The sequence below is a fragment of the Rhinatrema bivittatum genome, chromosome 5 (genome assembly GCF_901001135.1).
Source record: "Rhinatrema bivittatum chromosome 5, aRhiBiv1.1, whole genome shotgun sequence".
NCBI lineage: Eukaryota > Metazoa > Chordata > Amphibia > Gymnophiona > Rhinatrematidae > Rhinatrema > Rhinatrema bivittatum.
In genome coordinates this window covers 367,279,011-367,305,642 of record NC_042619.1, presented here as the reverse complement: position 1 = coordinate 367,305,642, position 26,632 = coordinate 367,279,011, and the positions used below count along the sequence as shown (strand labels likewise).

General features: G+C 40.2%; 1 protein-coding gene across 9 annotated transcripts in view; it reads left to right on the top strand.

The window, feature by feature from the left end:
• Positions 1-26,632, top strand: part of INPP4A (inositol polyphosphate-4-phosphatase type I A) — a 453,500-nt gene that overhangs the window by 141,661 nt on the left and 285,207 nt on the right. For all 9 annotated transcript variants that reach the window (XM_029604758.1, XM_029604750.1, XM_029604755.1 and 6 more), the window contains 2 exons: positions 15,844-15,928; positions 25,348-25,532. In XM_029604758.1, the coding sequence (XP_029460618.1) occupies positions 25,427-25,532 (106 nt within the window). In that variant the 5' untranslated portion in view covers positions 15,844-15,928; positions 25,348-25,426. The remainder of the gene's footprint in view (positions 1-15,843; positions 15,929-25,347; positions 25,533-26,632) is intronic.

Below are 26,632 nucleotides of genomic sequence, written 5' to 3'. Positions count from 1 at the left end.
TTAGGTCACATAGGCGATTAGTGTTCTTTTGAATAAGAAATTGGAGGTTTATGTTGGTATCCTGTAGATTGGGGTCTATTTTCTCTTTTAAGAGACTCGTTCATCATTTTCAGACAGATTGCAAACAGCTTTATGTCCAGTTGAGATTTCTCTAAAACATATGGTTCATTTTTCACTGACTATTAGTTTTGCAGTCTAAATTTAGTTTCATGAATATCAACAAAGCTGTGGGGTAAAATTACATATATCTGTCATGCTTTGTTGCACCATTGTTACTGTATTGCTTAAATATCTGTACATAATTTAAGCTCCTCATGCCTTGTTCTTTCTTTACTGGAGAGAGAGATTAATCACCTTCCTCATTATAACCCTGCAGTATATAATTGAAAACTGCTATTAAGTCATTACTCACTTTTTTTTTCCTAAAGTAAACCCAACTCTTTCAATCTATCCTCATGTCATATTTGTCTAGAGTCTAGACCTGCAATCATTTTTCTTACTCTCCTCTAGATCTTTCTGTTTTTCTAAGTGTGGGTCCCAAAACTGGACATAGTATTCCAACAAAGGGATGACTGATAAGAAATCTTTTAAGCTTGCTTATCAAGTACAAAAAAGGCAGCAAGCTGCTCAAAAAGAATTTGAACTCTCCAAAAGTGTAGCTCAGCTCAGACGCACACATGTTCGGCTACTAACCCCTGATGCCCGTTGCCAATTAAGCCAGGCCTGCAGATAACTCGATGCTGTACTGGCATCCAACATAAGAACATAAGAACATAAGAAATTGCCATGCTGGGTCAGACCAAGGGTCCATCAAGCCCAGCATCCTGTTTCCAACAGAGGCCAAACCAGGCCACAAGAACCTGGCAATTACCCAAACACCTAGAAGTTCCCATGCTACTGATGCAATTAATAGCAGTGACTATTCCCTAAGTAAACTTGATTAATAGCAGTTAATGGACTTCTCTTCCAAGAACTTATCCAAACCTTTTTTGAACCCAGCTACACTAACTGCACTAACCACATCCTCTGGCAACAAATTCCAGAGATTTATTGTGCGTTGAGTGAAAAAGAATTTTCTCCGATTAGTCTTAAATGTGCTACTTGCTAACTTCATGGAATGCCCCCTAGTCCTTCTATTATTCGAAAGTGTAAATAACCGAGTCACATCTACTCGTTCAAGACCTCTCATGATCTTAAAGACCTCTATGATATCCCCCCTCAGCCGTCTCTTCTCCAAGCTGAACAGCCCTAACCTCTTCAGCCTTTCCTCATAGGGGAGCTGTTCCATCCCCTTTATCATTTTGCTCTATTATAAGGATAAACTTCATCAATGGGGCAACAAATTGGATAAGCTATTGGCTAGATTACTTAAAAATTCTGGCCTGAAAACATTCATCCCTAGATTGCACTTTCAAAACAAAGATCATTGGGGCACGGAAGAGGTTCTCAGAGTCTTTAATATCTTTTTTCAAAGTCTTTACAAGAAGAGCGAGTCGCACAATCCCGTGCACAGGCAGCAAATGTTCCGGGGGATAGCCTTTCCAAAATTGTTGGAGGAGGCTAAAGTTACGTTGGAAGCCCCTATTTCCCCTGGAGAGATCTGGAGAGTAGTCCAGTGGCTCAAGTTGGGCAAGTTTTTGACCCCTTACGGAACATGTTTCAGGAAGCTTTGATTAACGAGCGTATGGAGCTTGAGAATAATTTCACAACTATTGTCCCTAAAACCAAACAAGGATCCTATGGCCCCAGGGTTCTTTTGGCCTATTTCCTTATTAAATCAAGATGTTAAAATCCTCTCTGCTATACTGGCAGCTTGGGATAATAGCTTCATTCGTACCATAATGTCTGCTGTTCAAACTGGATTTATTTCCCTTCGCTACTCCTCTTCTAATGTGTTGAAAGCTATCCTGTCACGGACGTGATGGTATGTTAGTAGGGTTGGACATGGAAAAAACATTCGACTGAGTGGAATGGTACACTGGTGGGTTTTGGAACAGTTTAACTTTGGAGAGCATTTTATCAGGTGGGTTCAGACCATGTATGTCACCCCTAGGGCGCAAATCATGGTATATGGTGCGTTGTCTTCTCCCTTCTGTTGGAGAGAGGCACGCGCCAGGGGTGTCCCTTTTTCCCCCTTCTCTATGTCCTGGCGATCGAGCCCTTGGCCATTATGCTGCATCAAATGCCTTCTTTTCGAGGTTTGCCAGTTCACAGGAAAGAGGTTAAAATCAGCTTGTTTGCTGATGACATGCTCCTCTTTATAGCTAACCCACAAGAATGCCTAGCTGATATTATGTTTACTAAGATAATGGCTCACTTCCTCAAATTAATACTAAAACATAAATTCAAAAACTTGAGGAAAACTGCAGACTAGCAGATTTTATGTTTACAAATACTTATTATGAGATACTTTCAAAAAAACCCAGCAGAGAGTGGTATCAGAATAAATGATGCTTCCAATCTCATGGGCTCTTGCCCTTACAGGGCTACAGCCCCTCTCCTGTATAAGCACTGTTTGATCACGTCACTTACCACTTCCCATATGTTATTTTTTATTTTATTGGGTTTTTTTTATTGCTTTTTTCACTTCAATTCTGTTTTACTGTGCAAAAACCTCCCATTTAAAATTCCCCGTTTAAAACGCACACTTCACCTTCCCATTTAAACCATGTCGAATGTTTAAAATGTCTGCCCCAGCATGGGGATTTCTGTCATATGTTCTTGGAATGTCCGATGTTGCAGGAATATTGGCAGAAGATTTGTGTAGCCATAGAGAGAACACTACAATGCAAGATCAACTGGGAGAGCAGTCTCTTCTACCTGTGCATGTTTGAAGATACCCATTCTCTTCCGGGCAGGGGTCAGAGGTTTCTTATGGTTTCTTTAACTTTGGCTAAAAAGGTGATTTTAACACATTGGCACAATGATACTGTGCCCCTTTTTCGGAAGTGACAGCAAGTCATGATTCAATACGCAACCGTGGAATGCATGAGGAAGAGGAATGCTGGTAGCAAATGTAGTGTTCTCGCTAAAAGGCTACTTTGTGTTTTGGGATACTGTTGTACAATGGCAGAACAGTTAGGTCTTACACTATATCAAAGATATTGGTAGCCACACAAGTGTTTTTGGTTGGATGTGTGTGGGGTGCATGTGCGGTTGCTGTGGAGGGAGGGTGTTTCCTGATTTTCAAAAATAAAAGGATGGGAAGTGGTGGGTAACACACCAGTGGACCCCTCTTGAGCCCTTCTATGTATTCGTTTTATTGGGACTGTTTTCATGTTGTCATGTTAGCTTATTGTTGCAAGCCCTTATTGTCCCCGCTTACTTCAATAAAAATTATCACTCACTCACACACACACACACACACACACAAGAAAACCTTTAAGCTTTTAGTTCAAAACTGGAACTCTGGAATCATGTTAAAGCACTTCAACTTTAAGACTTGAGGCTGTCTTCAAAACCAACCACTGAGCATTTGTTATAACTGCCTTCTCCAGTGTTACACTAATAGGCAAATTTTAAAACGAGCATGCGCGCACCCATATACACATGTATCAGCACGCAAGCAGAGATATGGTGCATGCACTTGCGTGCACATGTTTTAAAATACACCACCCACAGATAAGTATGTGCCTAATCTTACGAGATGGCTTGAGAAAATGTACTTTGCCAGCTTTTAAGTACGTATGTAGGTGGATTTTAGAACATGCTCACTCGAGGGACGTTTCCAGTTTTTCCAGTTAGTCCACTAGTTGTGCATTAATACTGAGGTTGCCCCTCAGTTCATCCAGACCCCTTACCCTGTACTATAAGCCCTAAAACTCGAAATCTACAGACTTCTTATCTGGAGCAGCAGTTATGTTCCGTGGATAACAAGCCGACGCACACCAATGCCCAGGCCCCGCCCTTTTTCCACTCTCTCGTTATTGACACACTGGTATATATGTGCGTACTTCGCGGCTTTTTTTAAATCCACGTTGCTTGCGCAGCCTACGTAAGCACACGTGTGGGCAATTTTGCGCAAGCAACGCTTTTAAAATCAACCTGTAAGATTTTCCTGTGAAAGCAAAGTGCGTTAAGCACTAGTTCTGTGATCTAGCCCAGTGTTGATCAGTGAATTGACAGGCAGAGAAGTTGTTCCTGAATTTTATTAACAGGTCATTTTATTGCAAAGGATTTATAAACACAAAACAAAAGCACTCTATATAGCAGCAGCTGAGCGTTTTACACATGCCTGACTGGTCGGCTGAAGGAACCGATACGTTCCTGATGACTGCCTATCAGTTACTCTTTCCTTGTAGGATTATGGTTCTGTGGTCTTTTCAAACTCCCATCCTTCAACAAATGAACCCTTCTGTCCTTCTCACATAAGCGATCAGAATTCCGTCTGCATGAGAAAGTCACAGTGTCTTCCCTAATTATTTCTCTTCATGACAGTAATTCCCCTGCTAACCATGGCACAACCCAGTGCCTTTTCATTTGACAGCAGTTATATGGTGTTCTATGGACAGAAGAAACATTGCTTGTTGCTGAAGGAATGGCCAAACTCATGTGTTAGAGACCTGGAGATGTTTAAGTCGCTTAGTCAGAGTTTCTTTATATGTTTTTTTTTTATTTATTTATATTCCGCTTTTCACACTTTTTTTTTTTTTCCCCAGCGCTTCAAAGTTCCCAAATTCTGTCCTGGCAACCCCACAGCCTGTCAGGTTTTCAGGTTATCCACAATGAATGTGCATGAAACCAATTTCCCTGTGCCATGCCTCCAGCGCAGGCAGATTTATCTGTTCACCGTGCATATCTCTTTAGTCAGTTTCGTGCATTGTGAATTGGGTGCCAGGTAATGTACGTTAACTGTATGTCCCAAACCTGATACCTACTCATGAGCTTCCCTCATAGGGACATCATTTCCTGGAAGTTCCTTCTCTGCATCACATTAGATTAGGTGAAAGAAGAGATGAAGTTTTTTTTTGCTGTTGCTGGCCTGGCCCTTTGGAATTCCTTCCCTGAGGGCCAAGGTTTTCATTAAGTCATTCACAAAAAAAAGCTTAAGGATTTTTTGTTTGAACAGGCATTTACAGAATGTTGATTTTTTTTTTTTTTATCATATTAGATCAACATGTTTAATATGAAGGTTGATCCCACAGTTATATTAGATTTATTTCTGCTTGGCTTGTGTATGTCATGTATTATTATAGATGTTGTGTTTATTTTATCTAATTCTGAGTGCTATAGATAGGCGGGATAAAAATATTTTAAAATAAATAAAATAATTTTGTATTAATTGAATTAAATCATTTTTATTTTAAGCAGTTCCCCAAAATTTCTGGAAGCAGCTAAGTTAGCTAAAGAGTCACTTATTAGATATGATTAGGCCATATTGACTAAGCAATGTGCAATCTCTCTGAGTAGAAATTCCATGTGTCATGCGGAAGAATCTAGTGGTGAGGGTGTACTACTGTTCACCTGGCCAGGATGAAGAGAAAGACAGTGAAATGCTAACAGGAATTAGGAACACTATCAAATTAGGAAACACAGTATTAATGGGAGATTCCAGTTACCCCAATATTAATTAAGTAAATGACTGCTTCGTGGAGCAGTTGGTCCTGAAACCAAAGAAGGGGGTTGAGTACTCTAGAGCTAATCCTCACTGCATCTCAGCATCTGGTGCAAGAGGTAACAGCAGGGCCAGCGTGTCCCAGTAGGCGAACTAGGCAGTCCCCTAGGGCGCCAGCCATTAGGGGGCAGCAAAGTGAAGCCATATGGGGCCACGATCGGAGCCCGTCACAGGGGTCCGCGAGCAGCAGAGACCCGACGGGACACAAGCAACACCCATCCTGCTTGCGGCCGAGAAAAGCAGAAACTCGGCGGGCCGCAAGCAGTGTGTGTGGGTAGGTGAGAGGGATTGTTTGTGTATGAGAGAGCAATGGTGTTAGTGAGAGAGAGGAAGGGGGCCTGTGTAATGAGGGGGCCTGTCTGAGTGAATGAGGTCAGGGCTGGAGCCAGAGCCTGGTCCCGGGAGGGGAGCAGACGCAAGGCAAAAGGTTCACTTAGGATACCTAATACCCTTGCACTGGCCCTGGGTAACAGTGATGGGGTCGCTTGTCATTAGTGATAATAAGATAACCAAATTAAACATAATTTAAGAGAGGAGATTAAGGAAAACTAACGCAGTAGCATTTAACTTTAAAAAGGGAGACTATGATAAAATGAGGAAATTACAAAAAAAAAAGGAAAAGGAGTTGGTGCAAAAGTTAAAAGTTTGCATACAGTGTGGACACGGTTTAAAAACACCATTTTGGAAGCCTAGGCCAGATGTATTCCATTCATTAAAAATGGTAAAAAGAAGAGCAAACGATTGCCCCCATGGTTAAATGGTGAGGTGAAAGGCTATTAAAGCCTAAAAACTGGAAGGTAGATTATAAAAAAAAAAAAACAAAAGTTTGATGGCAAGGCGAAAACTCAAAATAAAAACTTTTTCAAGTATATTTGAAGCAAAAGGCCTGAGAAGGAGTTGGTTGGATCACTTGATGACCAAGGGATAAAAGGAGCACGTGTCAATTTCTAAGACATGAATACATGTGGCAGCTTATTCGCACAATTTTACACCTGCTAATTATCTTGTGGCAATTGATATCAGACTTGCCTGTTATCTGATGTGGGTTGGGTGGGAAATCTGGGTGAACTGGGGGGGGGGGGGGGAGTTCAGGGTGAAGAACCAGGATGGTCTCAATGACCTGGGGAAGTACTGGGTAAACTGGTAATTTTGATTATGCATGCATGTTTTCAAATATACCGATCCAATAAAGTATACTTGCTTGGGTTAGATGTGGTGCTCAGAAATGTGATTGTTCATTGCAGGTTCACCTAATTTGTGCGCATTTTATTTTTTTACCTTACTGCTAACATAAAATATACAACTTATAAAATTATACTTGTAAATAAAATGATACCTGTATAAAAGGACAAGATTTACCACATTCACCAAATAGTATTGATCATAAAACTATGTAACCGAATCTTAATGGCACCTGTCTAGAATGTATGTTCCTATACATTTATCATCATTATTTTATGTACCTTCCTGAAAACCGTTGTGATGGTATTTAACTTAACGACGGTATAGAAAAGATGTTAAATAAATAAATACAATATTTTGCCTTGCTCTATTTTCTTCCTTTAACTCAGGCATGGCCAACTCCAGTCCTCAAGAGCCACAAGTAGGCCTGGTTTTAAGGCCAGCCATAATGAATATGCCTGAGATAGATCTGCACGCGCTGCCTCCGCTGTGTGCAGAACTATCTCGTGCAGTCATTGTGGATATCCTGAAAACCAAATTCTGTGCTCCAGGCTATCAGGGAGCTTTGCATTCTTGCGCCAGCCGCCTGACATGTTCAACAGGGGAATGGGGTAGTGTCAGTTGGCAGCTGAGTGAGCAATACCCCAGAACAAAACCAGTAATTATAGCATAAATAACTTAAGAAAAAAGTGCTGTATTTTAGCATTGTCCATTAATTTTGGTCAGCATTTGAATTTAGCTGACTGAAATTAACTAAACAGCATGTAAAGCTCTTTTGGGATGCATTCTGTTATCAGACTCGCAGAGCCTAAGCATTGCTTGTCATTAATCCTGGTTTAAAAATGTTTTGATCGCCCCCATGTAGCTTTTTGTGGAGAGCATGTTGAAAACATTAAGGATTACATACACGGTTGAACACAGCAGTGTGCGTGTGCTAATATGTCTGCTGAGAAAGAATGAAAGGAATGTAAATTAGGCTCACTTTCCTGCCGAAGAATGTGTGATGGAAATGCTGCAGTGTTGTGTCTTGTAATAGGTTAAAGTCATGCTCACCACGACCTCACGTTTGCAAAATTCCTGAACAGTGTAAATGGACAAATTTCATTGGGTAAAATTTACTTGTCTGCCTAATTTCCTTTTTTTTTTGCACACCATGGAATTTTGCAGAATGCTTGTTTTTCAAAATCCAAGTATTTGTATAATTTTATTTAGCTCACATAGTTCAAGGTGAATTACATTCAGGTACTTAACGTTGCTATTATGACTCAATTATATAAGGCAACCAAAGTGTTGTATACACTTAAAGGTGAATTTTAAAAGAGATGTGCATGCACATAATAGCAGTTGTATGCTCAAATAGCACACATTCGCGCAAGTGCTATTTTATAAGCCTTGCACATGGACGTGTAAATACTAGTGCACAAATAAATTTGCTTGTGTAAAAGGGGTGGATTAAGGCGGGTCAGACATTTTGTGGTGAGGCAAACATTAATGTGCATAAGTTGCGATTTTATAACCTGAATATGCAGTGCACGTGTGGCTGTTACCTGCACATATTCACTTCTGCTATTTATCAGCTGTATGTCAGAATAAAACTCTTTATAGGCAAATTACTGACTGGGTGAAGGGTCAGGGTAAACTGGGGGAAGTGCAGGCTGAATAACCAGAGGGGTGGACTAACTGCTAAAACTGGTCATTTCCTTCATGTTATAAAATGTTCTCACTTGCACATGTAAAACTGAAAAATGCTAAGGAAAATACATGAATAACACTTCCTCAGGCAAATGCTTAAAATTAGGCGCACACATATGCATGAATAGGCTTATTTTATATAATGCATGCGCAGTTGTGCGGATGATATAAGATTCATGCACATGAACGCTTGTGCCCTCATACGCGCATATATGGACGTGTGAATATGGGTGTGTGTGCTTGTTCTAAAATTATTGTCCCTGGGGGTAATTTTCGAAAGGATTAATGAATGGAAAAGTAGCATATATAATAGCAATATTCAAAAGCCTATTTGCATGCTTAAAGTGCACTTCTGCATGTTAAACCTGTTGACAATTCAATATGATATATTGTAGCAATTTTCAAAAGCCCACATATGCATGTATGCCCCCATAGGAGGTAATTTTTAAAAGGATTTACATGCATAAAACTGAGTTTTTTAAAATTGCTACTTTTATACATTTGCTCCATAGGGCTGAATTTTTAAAAGGTTTTACATACATAAATGAACTATTGAAAATTGCTGTGATATATTCTGTTTTTACGCACGTAAATTGAAAATTGTCTCCAATGAGCCTAGTTTTCAAACCTATTTGTGGTACTGGATTTACGCACCTAAATGGACATGGCAGAGATTTATCTTAGTATTTTATAAAAAGTGCAGCGGGTTGCTGCACAGTTTATAAAATACAGTGTAGTTCTGCTCTGAAAGTATGCATGAATATTTGCAATGCAATGAAAGTGCTCACCTTCTCTCCCTATTTTATAAGCACATGCGTATATTTTGCATACAAAAAAAATATACCATGTAGGCATAAAAACTCTGATATATACCATTTTGAAAATACTTGTGTGCGTAATTGAAATCACCAGTTTGCCAATACTTCTGCCAGTTCACCCAGTCTGTCTCCAGTTCACCTAGACACCGTGATTTTGTTCAGTCCATCTTAATCATTACCCATGAAAACCTTCTCCGGTACGGGTACCTCCCCAACATCCTCTTCAGTAAACACCGAAGCAAAAAAAAAAAATTTAATCTTTCCGCGATGGCCTTATCTTCTCTAATTGCCCCTTTAACCCCTTGATCATCTAACGGTCCAACTGACTCCCTCGCAGGCTTTCTGCTTCGGATATATTTTTTAAAGTTTTTACTGTGAGTTTTTGCCTCTATGGCCAACTTCTTTTCAAATTCTCTCTTAGCCTGTCTTATCAATGTCTTACATTTAACTTGCCAACTGTTGTACTTTGGACATTGGGACATGGGCCCTTGGTTGTTGCAAGAGATGACACCTCCCACAGGGTGGAGCCCTGCGGGGACTTGCAGCAATAGGCTAACTCCGAGCAGAGATGGACACAGAGAGTATAGAACAGGTAATGATCCCAGCCAGAAGAGGAGAGGTCTGATGGCAATGTTCCGCTGAAGGCTGCAGAGTGGAAAAGGCTGTCCCACAGTCTCACCAGGTCCCGAGAGGGAGATGGCTCTGGTAGTGGTCTGCGAAGCGCGGTAGGCCGAGAACCCAGGCCTAGATGGAAAGGCCAGTGAGAGTAGATCCGGTAGTGATCCGCAATGTGGGGTAGGCTGAGGATCTATGAAGAGAAAGATAAGACAATGCAGAGACAGAACTGGAGCGGTAGTACTCACTCTGATGCTGGCAGTTGTAGTAGGAGAGAACCCCCGAGGAGCAGAGGTCCAGGATAAAATAAGGCCCCCGAGGAGCAGGTACCTTAGGCGTCCTTGTAGATAGTAGGCAACCCCAGAGGGTAGACAGGAGTGAGGCAAGGCCCCCGAGGAGCGGGTACCTTAGGCGAAGATTCCTCGCTTCTACAGTCGCAGGAGAGATCCATGGTCCCTGGGAATGAGCAATGGAACCCAGATCCTCTCTAAATACGACACAAGCACCAGTATTATCATAATAGCTCAACTAGCACTAGCACGGACTTTTCTTAACTTACTACCCTCTTACGCCTTCTTTCCAGCTGTTTAAGCTTCCAAGTTTTGCAGTCCTTGTTAAATGTAACTTTGTTTCTCCTGATTTTAATAAGTTGTTTATGTTTTACTGTTTACGTCCCTGTTCGATGTAAACCGACCTGATAAGAGATCATTTCCAATCTCCCACTCATTTCTAAAATCATGGAGAAGGTTGTAAACATCCAACTCATGAATTACCTAGATGACAACGATATACTTCACTCTTCACAGTTTGGTTTTCGCAAGTACTTAAGTACCGAAACCCTCCTTCTCTCACTCACCGACTTTCTTCTCACTGGCCTTGACCAAGGCCATAACTTCCTCATCGCTTTCCTTGACATCTCCGCGGCGTTTGATATGATAAGCCATGATCTACTTATCTCACGCCTTGCCGACATCGGCATCGCTGGCACTGCCCTACTATGGTTCAGATCCTACCTTTCTAATAGACGTTTTTCTGTAAAACTAGGCACCTCTGAATCCTCCTACTTCACCCTCTCGCAAGGTGTGCCCCAAGGTTCTTCCCTCTCCTCTACTCTTTTTAACATTTACCTCCTTCCCCTCTGTCACTAGTTATCAGATCTCGGCCTTAAATTCTACATATACGCAGATGAGGTCCAAATCATCATCCCTATCCAGGACTCACTAACTGCTACCTTAAATTTCTGGGAAAAATGCCTCTCCTCTATCAACACTTTTCTGACCTCCCTTCAGCTTGCCTTCAACGCCGCTAAAACTGAGCTCCTTCTATTCCATAACCAACAGACCTTCAAGCTCTCTCCTTCCAACGACCCTATGATCGCCACTTTCACTTCTCAATCTCCTGTACGAAACCTTGGCGTCCTAGTTGACGCACATCTGAACCTGAAAAACCATATTACCTCTGTCATAAAAGAAGGTTTTTATAAACTCATGGTTATAAAAAAGCTCAAGCCTCTACTCCACACACACGATCTCAAAACTGTCATCCAAGCCACTTTATCTTCTAAGCTTGATTACTGCAATTCCCTTTACCTTGGCCTCCCTCTCTCCACCATCAGACCTCTACAGATATTACAAAACGCAAGAATAATTAGCAATGCCTGCAAATCAGATCACATAACCCCTATCCTCAAGGACCTACATTGGCTCCCCATCTCATACCGTATACTTTTTAAAATCCTTACCATCATACACAAAGCCATCCACAAATATAATTCCTCATGGCTAAGTGAACCATTGAAACTTACACAATCCTCCCGCCCTACTAGAATGAACCACAAATGCACATTACAAGTCCCCCAACTTAAGAAAGCCTGACTTACAGCCACAAGAGATCGTGCCTTGTCGATTGCTGGCCCCACTCACTGGAATACTCTGCCTCTCAATCTCCGCCTGGAGCCATGCCCTCTCAAATTCCGAAAAATGCTAAAGACATGGCTTTTCCACCAGGCTTTCCCGGATTAATTCTCGCTGACTCCTGCCACTTCCCCATGACCTTCGATGTTATCCTCATTGTTCCAAAGTAACCTGCTGAATCATGTAACTATGTAATTCTGTTGCATTTTTGTAAATTTTCTTTTCCATTTTCTTTTATCGCTCTTTATTGGTTTCATTCTGTTAAGTTTGCTTCTTCCTTGCTTCCTATATCCTATTTATCGGTTGTCCTGTTTCCCCCTCCCCTGTTTATTGTACTTTCCATCATTTTGTTAAAATGTAAACAGATATGATGTGTATTTTAATGTCGGTATAGAAAAGCTGTCAAATAAATAAATAAATATGATTTGTGATGTTATATTGTTCGGATTTTGACTCTGATTTTGTCCTTAAGACTCGCTAGTTCACTTTTGTTTTGTTTTGTTCCTATGCCTTTCTTGCTTTCCTATTGGTTCATTGTACCCCTCCCCCCCTCCCCTGTTTTTTGTAATTTCCTTTCCTTCCTTATAGTTCGATGTAAACTGATGTGATGTTTCGACTAATGTCGGTATAGAAGACGCTTTAAATAAATAAATAAATATGATTTATGATTATATTTCTTGTTTAATGTTTTATGAAGAATGGTAATATTTCTCTTTTTCATTGTTTCTCTGCATATTGAGGTTGGCTTGTTGTGGTCTCCAGTTTAGTTCTTCTCTGCATGTTTCTATTTATACTTTCTGGTCTCTCTATTCTGTATTTGGTCAGGGTCCGTCTGTGTCTGCATGTGTGATTGAGGAAAGGTATTTTGCTGATGTGTAGTTTCTGTGTAAGGATCTATAGCAGTCTGATTTGTTTTCCTAATAGGAGGTTTATTTGTGTTCTAGTGCCTGGTATAAATATGTGCATATGTAAATATTTTCATAATTAACGTTATTACTGTTTGAGTGCTGGCAGTTAGGTTTGTTTTGATGTGGGAGGTTACTATATTATAATGGTTATTCTTGACTTTCTGACGACCAAGCTCACACCCAACATGCATTACAAAAAGTCTAATTCCATAGGAGCTCCAAGTGTTCTTTTTGCAGAGTTTTCTGGTTGGCACCACAGCAGTGCATGTAAATATAATATGCATGTTGTAAGTGATAGTTTTACCTCAGAAGACTGTACTTTTGAATATTCTTTTTCATGTAAAATCTGTTATAGATGCATAATTTAATAGTGTGTATCTGTAGAGGGTGTGGGAGTGGTGGAGGCCTGCGTGCAAGGCTTTGTTTGCTTAGGGTTCCTAATACACTTCCCTTGACCATGGGTCCCGTGGATGTCAGTTTTTAAACATAGATTGCTGGAGGGAGCTGGGCTTTTTTTGATGGGCCTGGGACAGAGACTGAATGAATTGGGGCGAGGGGGGAGCAGCACAGTAATTGGTCCTATCACTGCTGTTTTAGGTTGCAATCGCTGTTCCACACAGTTTGTCTGTGTACTTCATTACAATTCTCTTGCCACTAGAAAAATCAGAATGCACTAGCATGTCTCTCAAATTAATGCTGCACCAAAAGCTATTTGAGGGGGATCCTGGAAAACTGCGTCTAATTGTAAGACATGCCAGTGCCTAAAGATGAATATGCAAGTCTCTCAAACACAAGCTGAAAAAGGCAGACCACAAGCAATCATAGAGTCCTCAATAGATGTTAGCTAAAAAAAATAAAGATAATCAGGGATATTAAAGGTTGCCAAATAATGAAAAACTCTATAATCTATAAAACAAACAAAAAAGACCAATGAATATAAAGCAATAAAATCGGGAATAGTTCCCTCACTAATACAAAATCACTGTATGTTACGTATATCTAAACAATCCTTAATATTGTATATTACTTTCAACATTTTCAATAAAGTAGAATATATATTGTTTTAAAAGTGGGCTGTATTCACATTAAAGAATATATTCATTTATATCACTTAGTAAAATTAATAGAATGACACACAGACTAACCTATAAATGAACTACACTCGATTACTATAAGGTGTTATTGCTTAGTATTTATTTACTGGCAGTTATCTTCATAGTTAATCTGAAAGCAAAACATAATGCAAACACTTCAGATAACATAAAAATATAACCTACCTAAATATCCAAATTAACAAATCAAAAAAATCTCAACCACTATGATTATTTATAAACTTCAAGCTAATAAATCAAAGCCTCTATTACATAAACACTGCAAAAACATACAAACAAAAATGCCAGAAAAATCAAACCCCACAAATTCACAATAAACCTAAACCCACCTGAGTTAATCAAAGGCCATATCTTGAAAACAATATCCACTTTCAACACTACATTAAGCAGTATTGCTTTATGTAGATTTCAACTGCATCTTCTCATTTAGAATATATCTTTTCACGATGAATAACACGTAACAAAACCAACAGTACAATCAAAACACACCATACTGTAATACACAAATACTCCAGTATATTCTAACATAAACCCCCCAAATATTTCATTCAGATTGAATGCTTATGATTAATCACATCGCGTCCATAATAAAGAATACTTGCACTCTCCCCAGATAGATGCCATTGAGGTTTTTCTTTATTATTTGGAAGTTCATTAATTATAGTGGTATGAGGTGTTTTTGACATGTTAATTATTGAAATAATTTAAGTATTTAGGTCGGTTTATATTTTTATGTTATCTGAAGTGATTTAGCGTATTTTATTTTTAGATTAATGGTTATGGCGATAAGGGCAAAGAAGCAGCAATACCTTGCAGTAATCAAATATGGTTTATCTTCTATAGCTTAGTCTGTGTCATTCTTCTAATTTTGATAACTGTTATAAATAGATATATCCTTTAATGTGATTACAACCTGCTTTTTTTAATGATACTTTATTAAAATGCTGAAGGTAATGTGCAATATTGAATTGTTTAGATATACAGTTGTATGCAAAGGTTTAGGCACCAATGATCAAAATGTTGTTTCAATGAATCTCTAAATGAACAGAAGCTGACAATCTCTACGTGGTATGAAATTAAACATGATATCTTTCTGCAGTTTTTAATGCAAAATTACTATTTGTTTGCTGATTTTAACAGATTGACAATAATAAAAAAGTGAATATGGCATGTACAAAAGTTTGGATACCTTTTCAGTCAGCTTTGTCAGAAATAACTTCCAAACATTTCCTGTAGCCAGCTAAAAGGTGAACTAAAAAACCCAGATGCACCCAACAATTAAGGGATGTGCAAATATGTTGGTGCGTGCTGAACAGATTTTAAAAATCACAGGGATACGCACATACATGCCGCTGCCCGCACAAATGAAAAAGTTTCCAAAAGGGGGTGGAGCATGGGCTGGGCGGAGCATGGGCAGTCCAGGATTGTAACCTGAAATTTGCATGTAAATTCTTACGTGCACTGGCGCGCGCCAGGTTTCCCTGCCCCGTAACTTTACGTCTACTATGCATGACGTGTAAGTAAACCAAAAAATTGTAGGCAGATCAGCGGGGTTTTAAAGATCGGGGCTAACAGGGGGGAAAAGAAGCTATTAAACTAGGAGGATTAGGAAGCCCTATTCCTTAACTGGCCGAACTGGGAACAAACTGGGAAAACGACCAATGGTGTCGGTGAACGTGGCTTTTAAATTCCCCGTGCTTACGCGGTAGATATGGCATTTGCATGCACAAGTGTACATCCATTGAAAATTGCGCGCATTTATGCGCGAGGTCAGGATATTTTATAATATACGCACACATATTGTAAAATAGTCGCATCCCTGGGCATGAGCCGACGAACACTCGCACATATGCACCGGCACGGCGCTTTGAAAGTTACCATCTTAGAGAGGGGACACTATCATTTTCTGCAATTATTTTCCACAAAGAGAAAAAAACCCCTAGATTTTGCCCATTTTTATCTTCTTAATTTTCTCTTTTTTTCTCGTAGATCAACAATGAACTTGAAAGTACTGATGTAAAAAATAAAAAAAAATGCTAAATCTCACAGCGTCAACGGAGAGCAAAAACCTTCCGTAAGTAGATTTGATGTCAATTATCCAGCAGTAGGATTTGATACTAGAGATTATTTGGTTCTGAAAGGATAATACATTGTGTAAGAGTCAAACAGTGTTATGATCCTGAAAAGGAAGGTTTACGGTTTTTGAAGTTTCTTTTGCCCTCATCCATCCTTCAGTCTTTTCAATAGCAAAATGGTTGGGCTCCTTTTGGCAGCCACCTTCGTGGAAGAAGAAGCCTATGAGGGAGATATCACTCAGCTGAGACCTGGTAGAAAAAGTCTTTGACAAAGACGATGGTTTTCCCATAGAACCAATGTCTTGAATGTGTGAAAACACGCTGGGAAGCCTCTCATTAGCCTCTTTGTGCTTAAGTGAGGACATTCAGTTTTTATCTGTCTATGTTACCGTAAAGTTGCCAAGACTTTACGGTAACATAGCACGTTTATAATTACTCATAATTGTAAGTGTTATATCATGTCCATTCTTTATTGTATCATATTTTAAAATTGAGAGCAAACATATTTAAAAATAAAAGTAGAATATATACCCGTGTAGGTTGAGGTAGTGTGCATGAGTGTTCTGCAGATCGTTTTTTTTTTCTTTATCCCTGATCTGCAGAACACTCATGCACACTACCCCAACCTACACGGGTATATATTCTACTTTTATTTTTAAATATGTTTGCTCTCAATTTTAAAATATGATACAATAAAGAATGGACATGATATAACATGATATAACACTTACAATTATGAGTAATTATAAACGCGCTATGTTACCGTAAAGTCTTGGCACTTGTTTAGTGATAGATTTTATCTGTTTTCCAATATTAATATTGGTGCCTTCTTGTAAACCGTTACGATGGTACCTAACTTAATGACGGTATAGAAAAGTTTTTAAATAAATAAATAAATAAATAGTAACTTTTACAGGAATGGAATTCTCCATTCTACCTAGAAAGAAATATTTCCAGAGCTACATAAATTTCGTTGCTGTTGTATGAACATATTCATGTCAGCAATGGAAATTCTTTTATTTTTTATTTTTTTAAATGAATACCATCTATTATTTAACCAAAGTACATCATGATGCATTTTGAATGGCAGATCTTTTCTAAATAATGCCCATGTTTGCTTGTTATATATTCTTATGTTTGTTTGGATTTTATGTATGCCAGATTATACCCCACCCTGATTCTTGGAGGGTACGGGTTATAAATCTTTTAAGTAACAAAAAGTAAAGAAAAGAAATTGTTACATTTAAATTCCACCCCCCCCCCCCTCTGCAATTCTGGTCACCTCATCTGAAGAAAGACATAGTAGAACTAGAAAAGGTGCAGAGGAGGGTGACTAAAGTGATAAAGGGGATGGAACATCTCTCCTATGTTGACAGGCTATGTAAGCTGGGGCTCTTCAGCTTGGAAAACAACCAGCAGATTCAAAACGGATCATAGAAAGTCCTTTTTCACTCAGTGCACTATAAAAGCTGTGGAATTGGTTTCCAGAGGATGAGATCGAGGCATCTAGCATAGTGAGATTTGATAAAGGTTTGGACAAGTTCCCGGAGAAAAAGTCCTTAACACATTATTAGCCGGGTAGAATAAAGAAAGCTATTGCTTTCCCTGGGCGTGAGTAATTTATTTATTTATTTATTTTTAATTTTTATATACCGAAGTTCTTGTAGGGACTACAAATCACTCCGGTTTACATAAAACAATGAACTGCCCAACAGAGAGCGGAGCTTTACATAGAACAGTAGAACATATGGAACAATGTAACTAGATGACAATTTAACATAGTGATAAATAAATATTATAGTTTAACTGGTAATACTAGATGACAATTTAACTAGATGACAATTTAACATAGTGATAAAATAAATTATAGTTTAACTGGTAATACATAAAAATTATATTATTTAATATAAGCAGTATAACTATTTAATGTAGAATAAAGGCGTATTAACAGTGCCAAATATATATGTAGAAATGAATTTTTTGAACTCAAAGATAGTTGTTCAGTTGCAGAGTCTTAAAAAAGGACTTGGTGTGGTGTCCATGATTAGGAGATACCTAATATATAGGATGTCTGTCCGTCAGAGTAGAATTAAGCGTCTGGGAAGGCTTGTTTGAAAAGAAAGGTCTTAAGTCTTTTTTTGAATTCTTGGTGACTAGTTTCTAATCTTAGATCTGGGGGAAGTGTGTTCCACTGGTGGGGGCCTGCTGAAGAAATCGCTCGTTTGCTCAATGAAGATTTTATTTGCGGAGCATGCAGTGTTCCTCTGTATGCGCTTCTGATTGGTCTGGAAGACGTGTGCGGTTGGAGTTGAGAGGTTAATGTGATGGGAGCTAGTTTGTTTGTCGCTTTGTGGATGATAGTGAGTACCTTATAGAGTATCCTTTGTTTAATGGGAAGCCAATGTAGATTACGAAGGATTGGGGTGATATGATCTTTTTTGTTAGTGCTTGTTAGTATTCTAGCCGCTGAATTCTGAACCATCTGTAATGATTTGATAGTGTTGGTGGGTATTCCTAGAAGCAGGGAGTTGCAATAGTCGAGCTTAGAAAGAATGATGGATTGTAGTACTAGCCTGAAGTCGGAGAAGTAAAGGAGGGGTTTAAGTTTTTTGAGGACTTGCAGTTTGTAAAAGCAGTCCTTTGTGGTATTATTTACGAACTTTTTTAGGTTTAGATGGTTGTCTAGCCATGCTCCAAGGTCTCTGACGTCAGGTGAGAACGTGTTATTTGCGTTTGGTAGAGAGAGGCTGGAAGAGATTGTGAGTGGATCCTGGGAGACAATGAGCATTTCGGTTTTATTAGCATTCAATACTAAGTTGAGGCTTGAGAGTAAATTTTTAATAGGCTGAAGGCATTCGTTCCAGTAAGTGATCGTTTTTTGAAGGGATTCTGTAATCGGAAGAAGGATTTGTATGTCGTCTGCATAAAGGTAATGATTTGTATGTCGTCTGCATAAAGGTAATTTGTATGTCGTCTGCATAAAGGTAATAGGAATTAGATGTGCTTTATGGGATCTGCCAAGTGTGTGCGATCTGGATTGTTCACTGTCGGAGACAGGATGCTGGGTCTGATCTCGCATGGCAGTTCTTACGTTCTTAAATATAATCATACTGATTTATATAGCAAATTTAATTTAAGCTGCATGCTTTGCAATTACATTACATTTTACATTTCCATATCTCCTTACTTCACAAATATGAAATCAAAGTGGTTTACATCACAGACGATAAGATAGTAAATATACAATAATCAATACTAAATTGTCCCTAATAGCCCCATCACCCACTCACACGGGTGGGGGGGATAGGCCAACCCTTTAATACAAAACTGAAAAATAAAGTCATTCCAGGTATGTAACCCAAAACCCCCATCCTACACCTGCTCAACTAAATAACAAAGTAAAATATACGCAGTTCCCCCAGTTTCCTTTGGCAGATTTTTCAAGATACTATGGCAAGAGTTAGTAATTCTGTGGCAGATTTTTAAGAATTCTGCAGCGATCATGTGACAAATTTGCATAGTTTTGAATATATTTATTTACTAATTAATGCATAGTTTGATTTTACTTTATAAAAATAAAGTTCTTTTCTGACATTTGTGCCAGTGAATTTACTTGGTTCTTTTTTTTTTTTTTTGGTGGAAGTGATAGCACTGGGAAAGACAGAGAAAAGAGGTATCTGTGTGAAGAGGCAGCAAGAGGGAATCTCAGAAAAGGTGAATGGAAGAGGAGTCTTGGGCAGGGGCATAGAAGGATAAATGAGGGATAGAGGCACAGTAAGAGGGGAGGGCAAGGGGAGTCAGGGATCAGAGAGGAAGGGAACGAGTGGAGAAAGAGTAAGGGGGAGGAGAAAGAGGAGATCTTGGATTAGGGAAAAGGACCTAGGATTGGGAGAGAAGGAAGGATTTATTTATAACACAGATCTCTTCTTTCACACCCTTCTGTTCCCCTCATTCACAGCCCCTTCAATCATCTCATTCTCTCTCTGCACCCCTTCCTCTAATCTCATCATTCACTCTCACTCCCAGTCCCTTCATTCACTCTCCATCCTTCCTCTTATTCGCTCTCTCTGTTCCCTTATTCAATCTTTTGCCCTCCATCTCCTCTTTCACTCTCCCTTCCCCATTCACTCTCCTCTCCCCCTTCATCCTCTCTGATACCCTTGTTCACTTTCTTGCCCCATCTCCTTGTTCATTCTGTCTCCCCATACTCTGTCTGATCCCCTCATTCACTCTTGCCCCATCCCTTCATTAATTCTCTCTTCTCCCCTCTCCAATCCCCTCTCTCACTCTTGCCCCATCTCCTAAGCCCTCATTCACTCTCCTTCCTCCCCATCACCCCTCCCCTCACTTTTGCTCTACATCAATCCCTTGCTCTTTCCTCTGCATCTTCACCTCATCATTTCAGTTACCTCTACTCAGCCACCCCATCCTCTTCCCAAGTGCTCCTCACTCCCCCTCCCCCTCCACTGATCATGGCAGGAGGAGAAGGAGAGCAGCAGTAGCACTTTGGGCCGCATCCTCCTCTTCTGCCGCCCAGGTCCAACTGCAGCTTTCACCCACGTGGCTGTGTGTGGTCAGCACAAGTGAAAACTGCAGTCAGGCCGGGGTGGCAACAGAGGAGGATGTGGCCAACATACTGCCGCTGATCTCCTCTTCCTGCAGCTCAGTCAGCATGGGGGGAGAGACCGGCAAAATCTGCGAGACAAGGCGGATTTTGTGGCCCTTCCCGCAGCTGCACAATCACAGGAGACTGAGGGCCCTGAATATACTAAGCCACCAAAACCCCAGCAAACCTAATCCTATCAAAAACCGGAGTATCACATCCCAAGTAACAATCCCTGCTCCCCAAGTCATCTCCAGAGGACCTCCCCAAAAGTGTGACTCCCTTTGGGGGACCACCTGCCCCCAGCGGCACATCTCTATTTCAGATGACATCATGAAGTGGGTGGAGCCACCAGCGAGGCCCAGATCTGGGAGGGCATCAGGCAGGTAAGGCATGCTGACTGATGGCCTGCGTACTCCAGTGTGCTAGGTAGAAAATTTAGTAGCCATTTTGATGCCTGGTCTGCTCTTCAGATTTATTTAATTTTTTGGCAGAATGTTTAATCCTCTTGCTCTTACAGGTCATAACTAGGGCTGGCTTTACATCTCACATCCCAGCATTCCTTCCTGCCAGCCTAAAGCCTACCTTTGTATTTTCCATAAAAAATGAAACTATCTGAGCGTGGGGGGAGGGGGGACTCCTCTGAAGATCTGGTGGGAGGGGATGGTTCACTCCCTAAACATATATCAGTGGCTAGGAAATCAACAGACTTGGCAGCAGCAAGCTCTCTCTATCTCCCCTATCTTGTCTGCACCGTTTTTTTCCCCAAATGCTCACCTCATTCCCATCAGTCTCTCTCTCTCTCTCTCTCTCTCTCCTAATCTCTGTTTTTGACCTCTTCATGCTCCCCATTCTTCCTCTTCCCCCTCCCATTCTCTCTTCCTTAACCTAATTTGATCTTTTTACTGCATCCATGTTTCCACTCCAGTAGCATTCAGCAGCTATCCTTTTCCTCTAAGCTGGCAAATGAGTCAAGGGCTAGGATCGGTCCATTCTCCTCCTTTTCCTCCTCCTCCCAGCTGTAGAGATCTAAAATATTAACAATTTAAACAATTAAACAGTAAGTAAAGCCTTGCTATTCAGTCTGTTAAACGTTAATGTCTGCTGGAGCGAGCGTTGTCGGCCCATAGCTGACATCTGGGTTCCTTATTCCCAGCATGTTGCATGGCTCCCTGTATTTGATTGGGCTGGGATGCTATTGTCCAGCCCAGAGAGCACACAGGCGTTTTGGGGTAGGGGGAGGGGGCCCTGCTGCAGTCGGCTTTTCTGGTTATGCATCATTTAAAAAGTCTAGGAATCATTTTCCTATGCTTGGAATACTCCGAGATGATGCGGTCATTCTGAAGGCAAAGAGCACATTCATATGGGTATCCGTGATAGACACGCGGCTTCTGTACCAAGGACATTTGATGAAGCCACTGGCCCGCTTCTCTTTTTGGGAAATGAGCTGAAAATGTAATGAGGCGAAATCAAACAACTGAATTTTAACAAAAACTGACCAGTGCCGCGTGATGCACAGGGACCAAACCACACAGTAATTGATAAAAGTGTAAGAAAACTTGTACACGGTTGAAAAACCTTCCCAGTGGATCTAAGAAGCGTGAGATAATGTGATTTGAGAGGCCCAGCAATGAAAACATGAGGAAATTTGAAAAGTTTCTCTCAGAGAAAATCGTGAAAAACTAGAAGTGAAGAGGCCTCACACAATGTCCTTGACACGAGAGGGCATTCCCGTGCTCAGTAGAGCATGCTGAAATCTAGAAGCTTAAAGAAATCTTCACCGGCCAAGTTCCATAAGATGATGTTACCCACCTGTGAGGACTTCACATCCTGCTAGTCCTCAGAGAATACTGTTTATACCTATTTCTATCGTTTAGTGTTTCATCATGAAGAGGTGCATGCCCATATATTGGACACATGGTATCAGACACAAAAAGGAGTGGAATTAGTGTAAGTTTGAAACTTGTGTGCAGTAGCACCAGTCACCAAGGCTTCAACCCTGGCTACTGTCCGTTTGCATATATTCATAATTTAGTCACCTTTAAAAAAAAAAAAAAATCTACCTAAAATTCTAAAATGGAGAGTATAGCAAAGTACATTTAACTGACCTCCAGCCTGGATCATAGATAGCTAGCCAGCATGCAGGCTGAAATTCTTAAGGAGTTGCTTTGGGAAATTTAAATATCAGTAGTTGAACAGTTTGTTGGTAGATATGATTGTGCAGGAAGGGCTGGGAGAAAAGTACTTGTTTTTTTTAAAAATAGCTGGGATGTAGTCCTATGGAGTGGAGCTAAAATCCCAAGGAATGCTGCAGGAATCGTACATTGCTACTGATCCTGCTGCAATTCTTATTCTCTTACTATATACATTTCAGAGCGTGTTTAATTATTTTTAGGCTGCCTAATTTACTTAAAAGTACTCCCTGTATACACTCACAGCCAAGTGACAATCTCAGCCACACAGGGGACCCATTTTTTCCTTGGATCTGTAAAGAGTGTGAAGAATATTTTATTCCTCTTTATTGGATTCTTAATTCCATTTACATTCCATGATATAATTTTACCCTTCTAACTCATAGGACTTTTTTTTTTTCTTCCCCTCTTCTGTATCAGCCCCTGGGAAGGGGACAGGCTGGACTAGGGATCAGAGAAGTTATTCTCTGCTCTGTTCTGTCTGTGCTAGTCTCACCCCCTCCCCTCCTAATCTCTGCAGGGAGGGATGGAGCAGGAAGCAGAGGGCTGTTCTCTGCAGGGTACTGGCCAATAGAGTTGAGACACCAGCCCTTTATGCGGAAACCAGGAATAATACAGAACCTGCTAATTGTCCATATTATTAACAATACTGTGCCCTGTAGTTTTAATTACTGTTATTGGCACTATAATGTTTGTTTGGTTTTTTTTTTACTTTTTTCTCCTTTTAATCATTTTGAGGCCAATACTATCTGGCTAACTTACACGGGATATTAAGCTGCATGGCACCTTGCCACTACCAGCATTGATGGCCCCCTAGCTACCCTAAATATCTATTGCGAGCCCTGTGCTGTCTAGAATAAACATACTATTTCCCACTATAAAAAAAACCTAACTTATTCTTTGAACTACAAAGAATAAACACTGGTCCTTGCATTCTAGTCTTCACTCCTCAACCCTTTTGACTTATTGCTACTCTAGAGCAGTTGACCTAACCTCCCAAAGAAATATTGTAGACATTACAGTAACACCTTCATCCCTCCACTCTTAGTTCTCCTGTAGTAGCAATGTTCCTCCAAAAACTGAAATTGTAAATAGTGTTAGCAAAGCCTCTATCAGTATACCATAAAAGCTTATTACACTAGACTACCACTTATTGCTTGGATGTTTCCAAATCTATATAAATTGATATTGCAAACATTAGCCGCTAGTACAGTTACATATTAGTCTTTCCCACTTCCAAAAGATAATAATATAGGCCGGATGTACTAGGGAGTACTTTACCCCATGTAAAATTTGGGTTTTTTGTCACTATTAAAGTTTCTTCTTTGCATATGTATTTATGGGTGGAATTCATTAACAAGGATGATTTTATGCTCTTTATAGTGCAAATTAGCTTGAGTCCTATCATGCTGCATGAGTAGTAATACCTTATGTTGAAAATTCAAGCACTTCTATGTTTTTCTTTTTTCATTTAGAATAAGGGAGGGCAACTCCAGTCTTAGAGTTCTGCAAACAGGCCTGCATAAGGTATATTTGATGATACTGCCTTCACTGCATGCCAGTGTATCTCATGCACGTTCAATGTGCATGTCCTGAAAATCAGACCTGTTTGTGACTGTCCAGGACTGGAGTTGCCTGTCCCTGCTATAGAGGTCTATTGGTATTTGTGCTCATTCTGTTCCTGTCTAGGTGTCCTTGTGGAGGTCTAAATAATTCCACCAGCATTTGTCTAAGAAACTCTTGTGTCCTTTCTCTAGCTTTATCCCTTTTGGAAGTGCAACAATTCAACAATTTGTGCACCTTTCCCTGTTTTATAAGTTTTCTAGAGGCCAAGATTCAGTACCATGTATCTGGCTAAGTTCGGGCTTAGTTGGACATATGGTGGGATTTGAAAACCTCATCTTGCCTGCTGGCTGGCCCTGAAATACCTGGATAATGTGTTATTCGGCTAGCTTGGGGGCAGAGTGGGGGCAAGGTGAAGGTGTTTTGGGGCACAGCAAATCATCCGGCTAAGTTAATTGGGTAAACCCCAATGTTCAGCATTATCCGGTTAGCATAGTCGGATAACTTTAAAATAGCTGGGTATATTCAGCTCATCCGGCTAACTTTCCAACCAGTAGCTGAATATGGACCTCCTATTTTAATTTTAAGATATGCCATAGTTTGATGCTATGCCTTGAAGTCTTTATGTATGGACACCATCCCATCCTCTAAATTACCAGTATGAGAGTCAGCAGCAGTCACTGTTGAGGTAAGAGTATGTATTGAGATTTTAATATTTGCTATGATTTCCTGTATTTGAAATAACAAATGATTAATTTTACTGTTCCCAAGTGAATTTCTTTTACTATAATAGCTAGGGAGATAGGATGTTGCAGCCCAGAAGCTTCAGACACACCCAACGAGGCACTCTTATTTTACCTTATTAGGTTCTGGTTTCATCTTTTTAGAATCCATGGAAAAATATTAGGCTCATATCTCCTTCTGTCTTTTCTGATTTGGATACTTTTATTTGTTCAGTTGGCATTTCATGAATTACTGAAGGGTGTTGCCAGGCAGGTGAGTTTCAGAATTGCTGTTGAAGTGAGCATTGAATGATGATGATCTTGTTGTCCTCTTCCAGTATTCCAATGTCAGAAGATTAGCTGTCAGAAACATACAGACGCTGGAAAGAAAAAAAAAAAGGTGCTCCTCATGACAAAATGACAACAAGAGAGCATAGTCCCCGCCATGGCGCCAAGTCTCGCTCTATGCAGCGCGCCTCGACTGTTGACGTTGCTTCTGACCTGCTGGGCCTTTCTCTAGAAGGTGAGTACCATGACATTGTCAGTGCATTCTTTGTGCCACTGACCTTGGGAATTTTCTGTTGACCAGTGTGGCTTTTCTTGTTTTTTGATCTGGCATTTTCCTTCTTTTCCTTTGTACTTCCAGGGCTAGGAAGCTAGAGCGTCATGGTCCCTCCATGCACAACTACTCCATGCATCCTCCATGCACCTTCCATGCATAACTACTCGGGAATCGTTCCCCTATTTTATATCTCCCCAACATACTTAGTCTGGTCACTGCAACAACAGTGTTGTACCAGGGGCCATGCACCAGGCCTCCTTGTGGAACCATGCAGACACGGGCCCTGCATCTGGCACCCTTAAGCAGTGTTCCTGATTCCTTCCTCCCTGCCTCTACAGCATTCCCAGACCCAGTTGATTCTCAGAGCAGAAAACTTGACTTGGAGATTGAACTGGGGAACTGTTTAGGACCTATTCAAGCTAAGACAAAATTAAGGGCACCAGAAAATAAAGCCAACTCATTTCACAGTTTGTGGTGGTAAATTGTAAACATGTTGGCAGTGCAATTGTAAACCCTAAAATTATATCTTGATAAAAAATAAATTTAGTGTCTTCCATTTAAACACCGTGGCTGTCTGAATGTATGGAGCTATCCCATGCTTCCAGGGGCAGGGCCTGTGATCTCTCACAGCTTCCTGCGTTTTTACTGCAAACCACAAAGATCAATTACCTAATTGTATTAGCGGTATATGAGAACTTTTAAATAAATAAATAAAATAAAAATAAATCATAACAGTTGGAAATTTGGAGAGTATGATGAAATGGCTTGTTGTACACAATGTTGTACACAATGTTGGGTTCCATATTAGGTGCTACAACCCAAGAAAGAGATCTAGGTGTCATAGTGGATAACACATTGAAATCGTCGGTACAGTGTGCTGCGGCAGTCAAAAAAGCAAACAGAATGTTGGGAATTATTAGAAAGGGAATGGTGAATAAAACGGAAAATGTCATAATGCCTCTGTATCGCTCCATGGTGAGACCGCACCTTGAATATTGTGTACAATTCTGGTCGCCGCATCTCAAAAAAGATATAATTGCGATGGAGAAGGTACAGAGAAG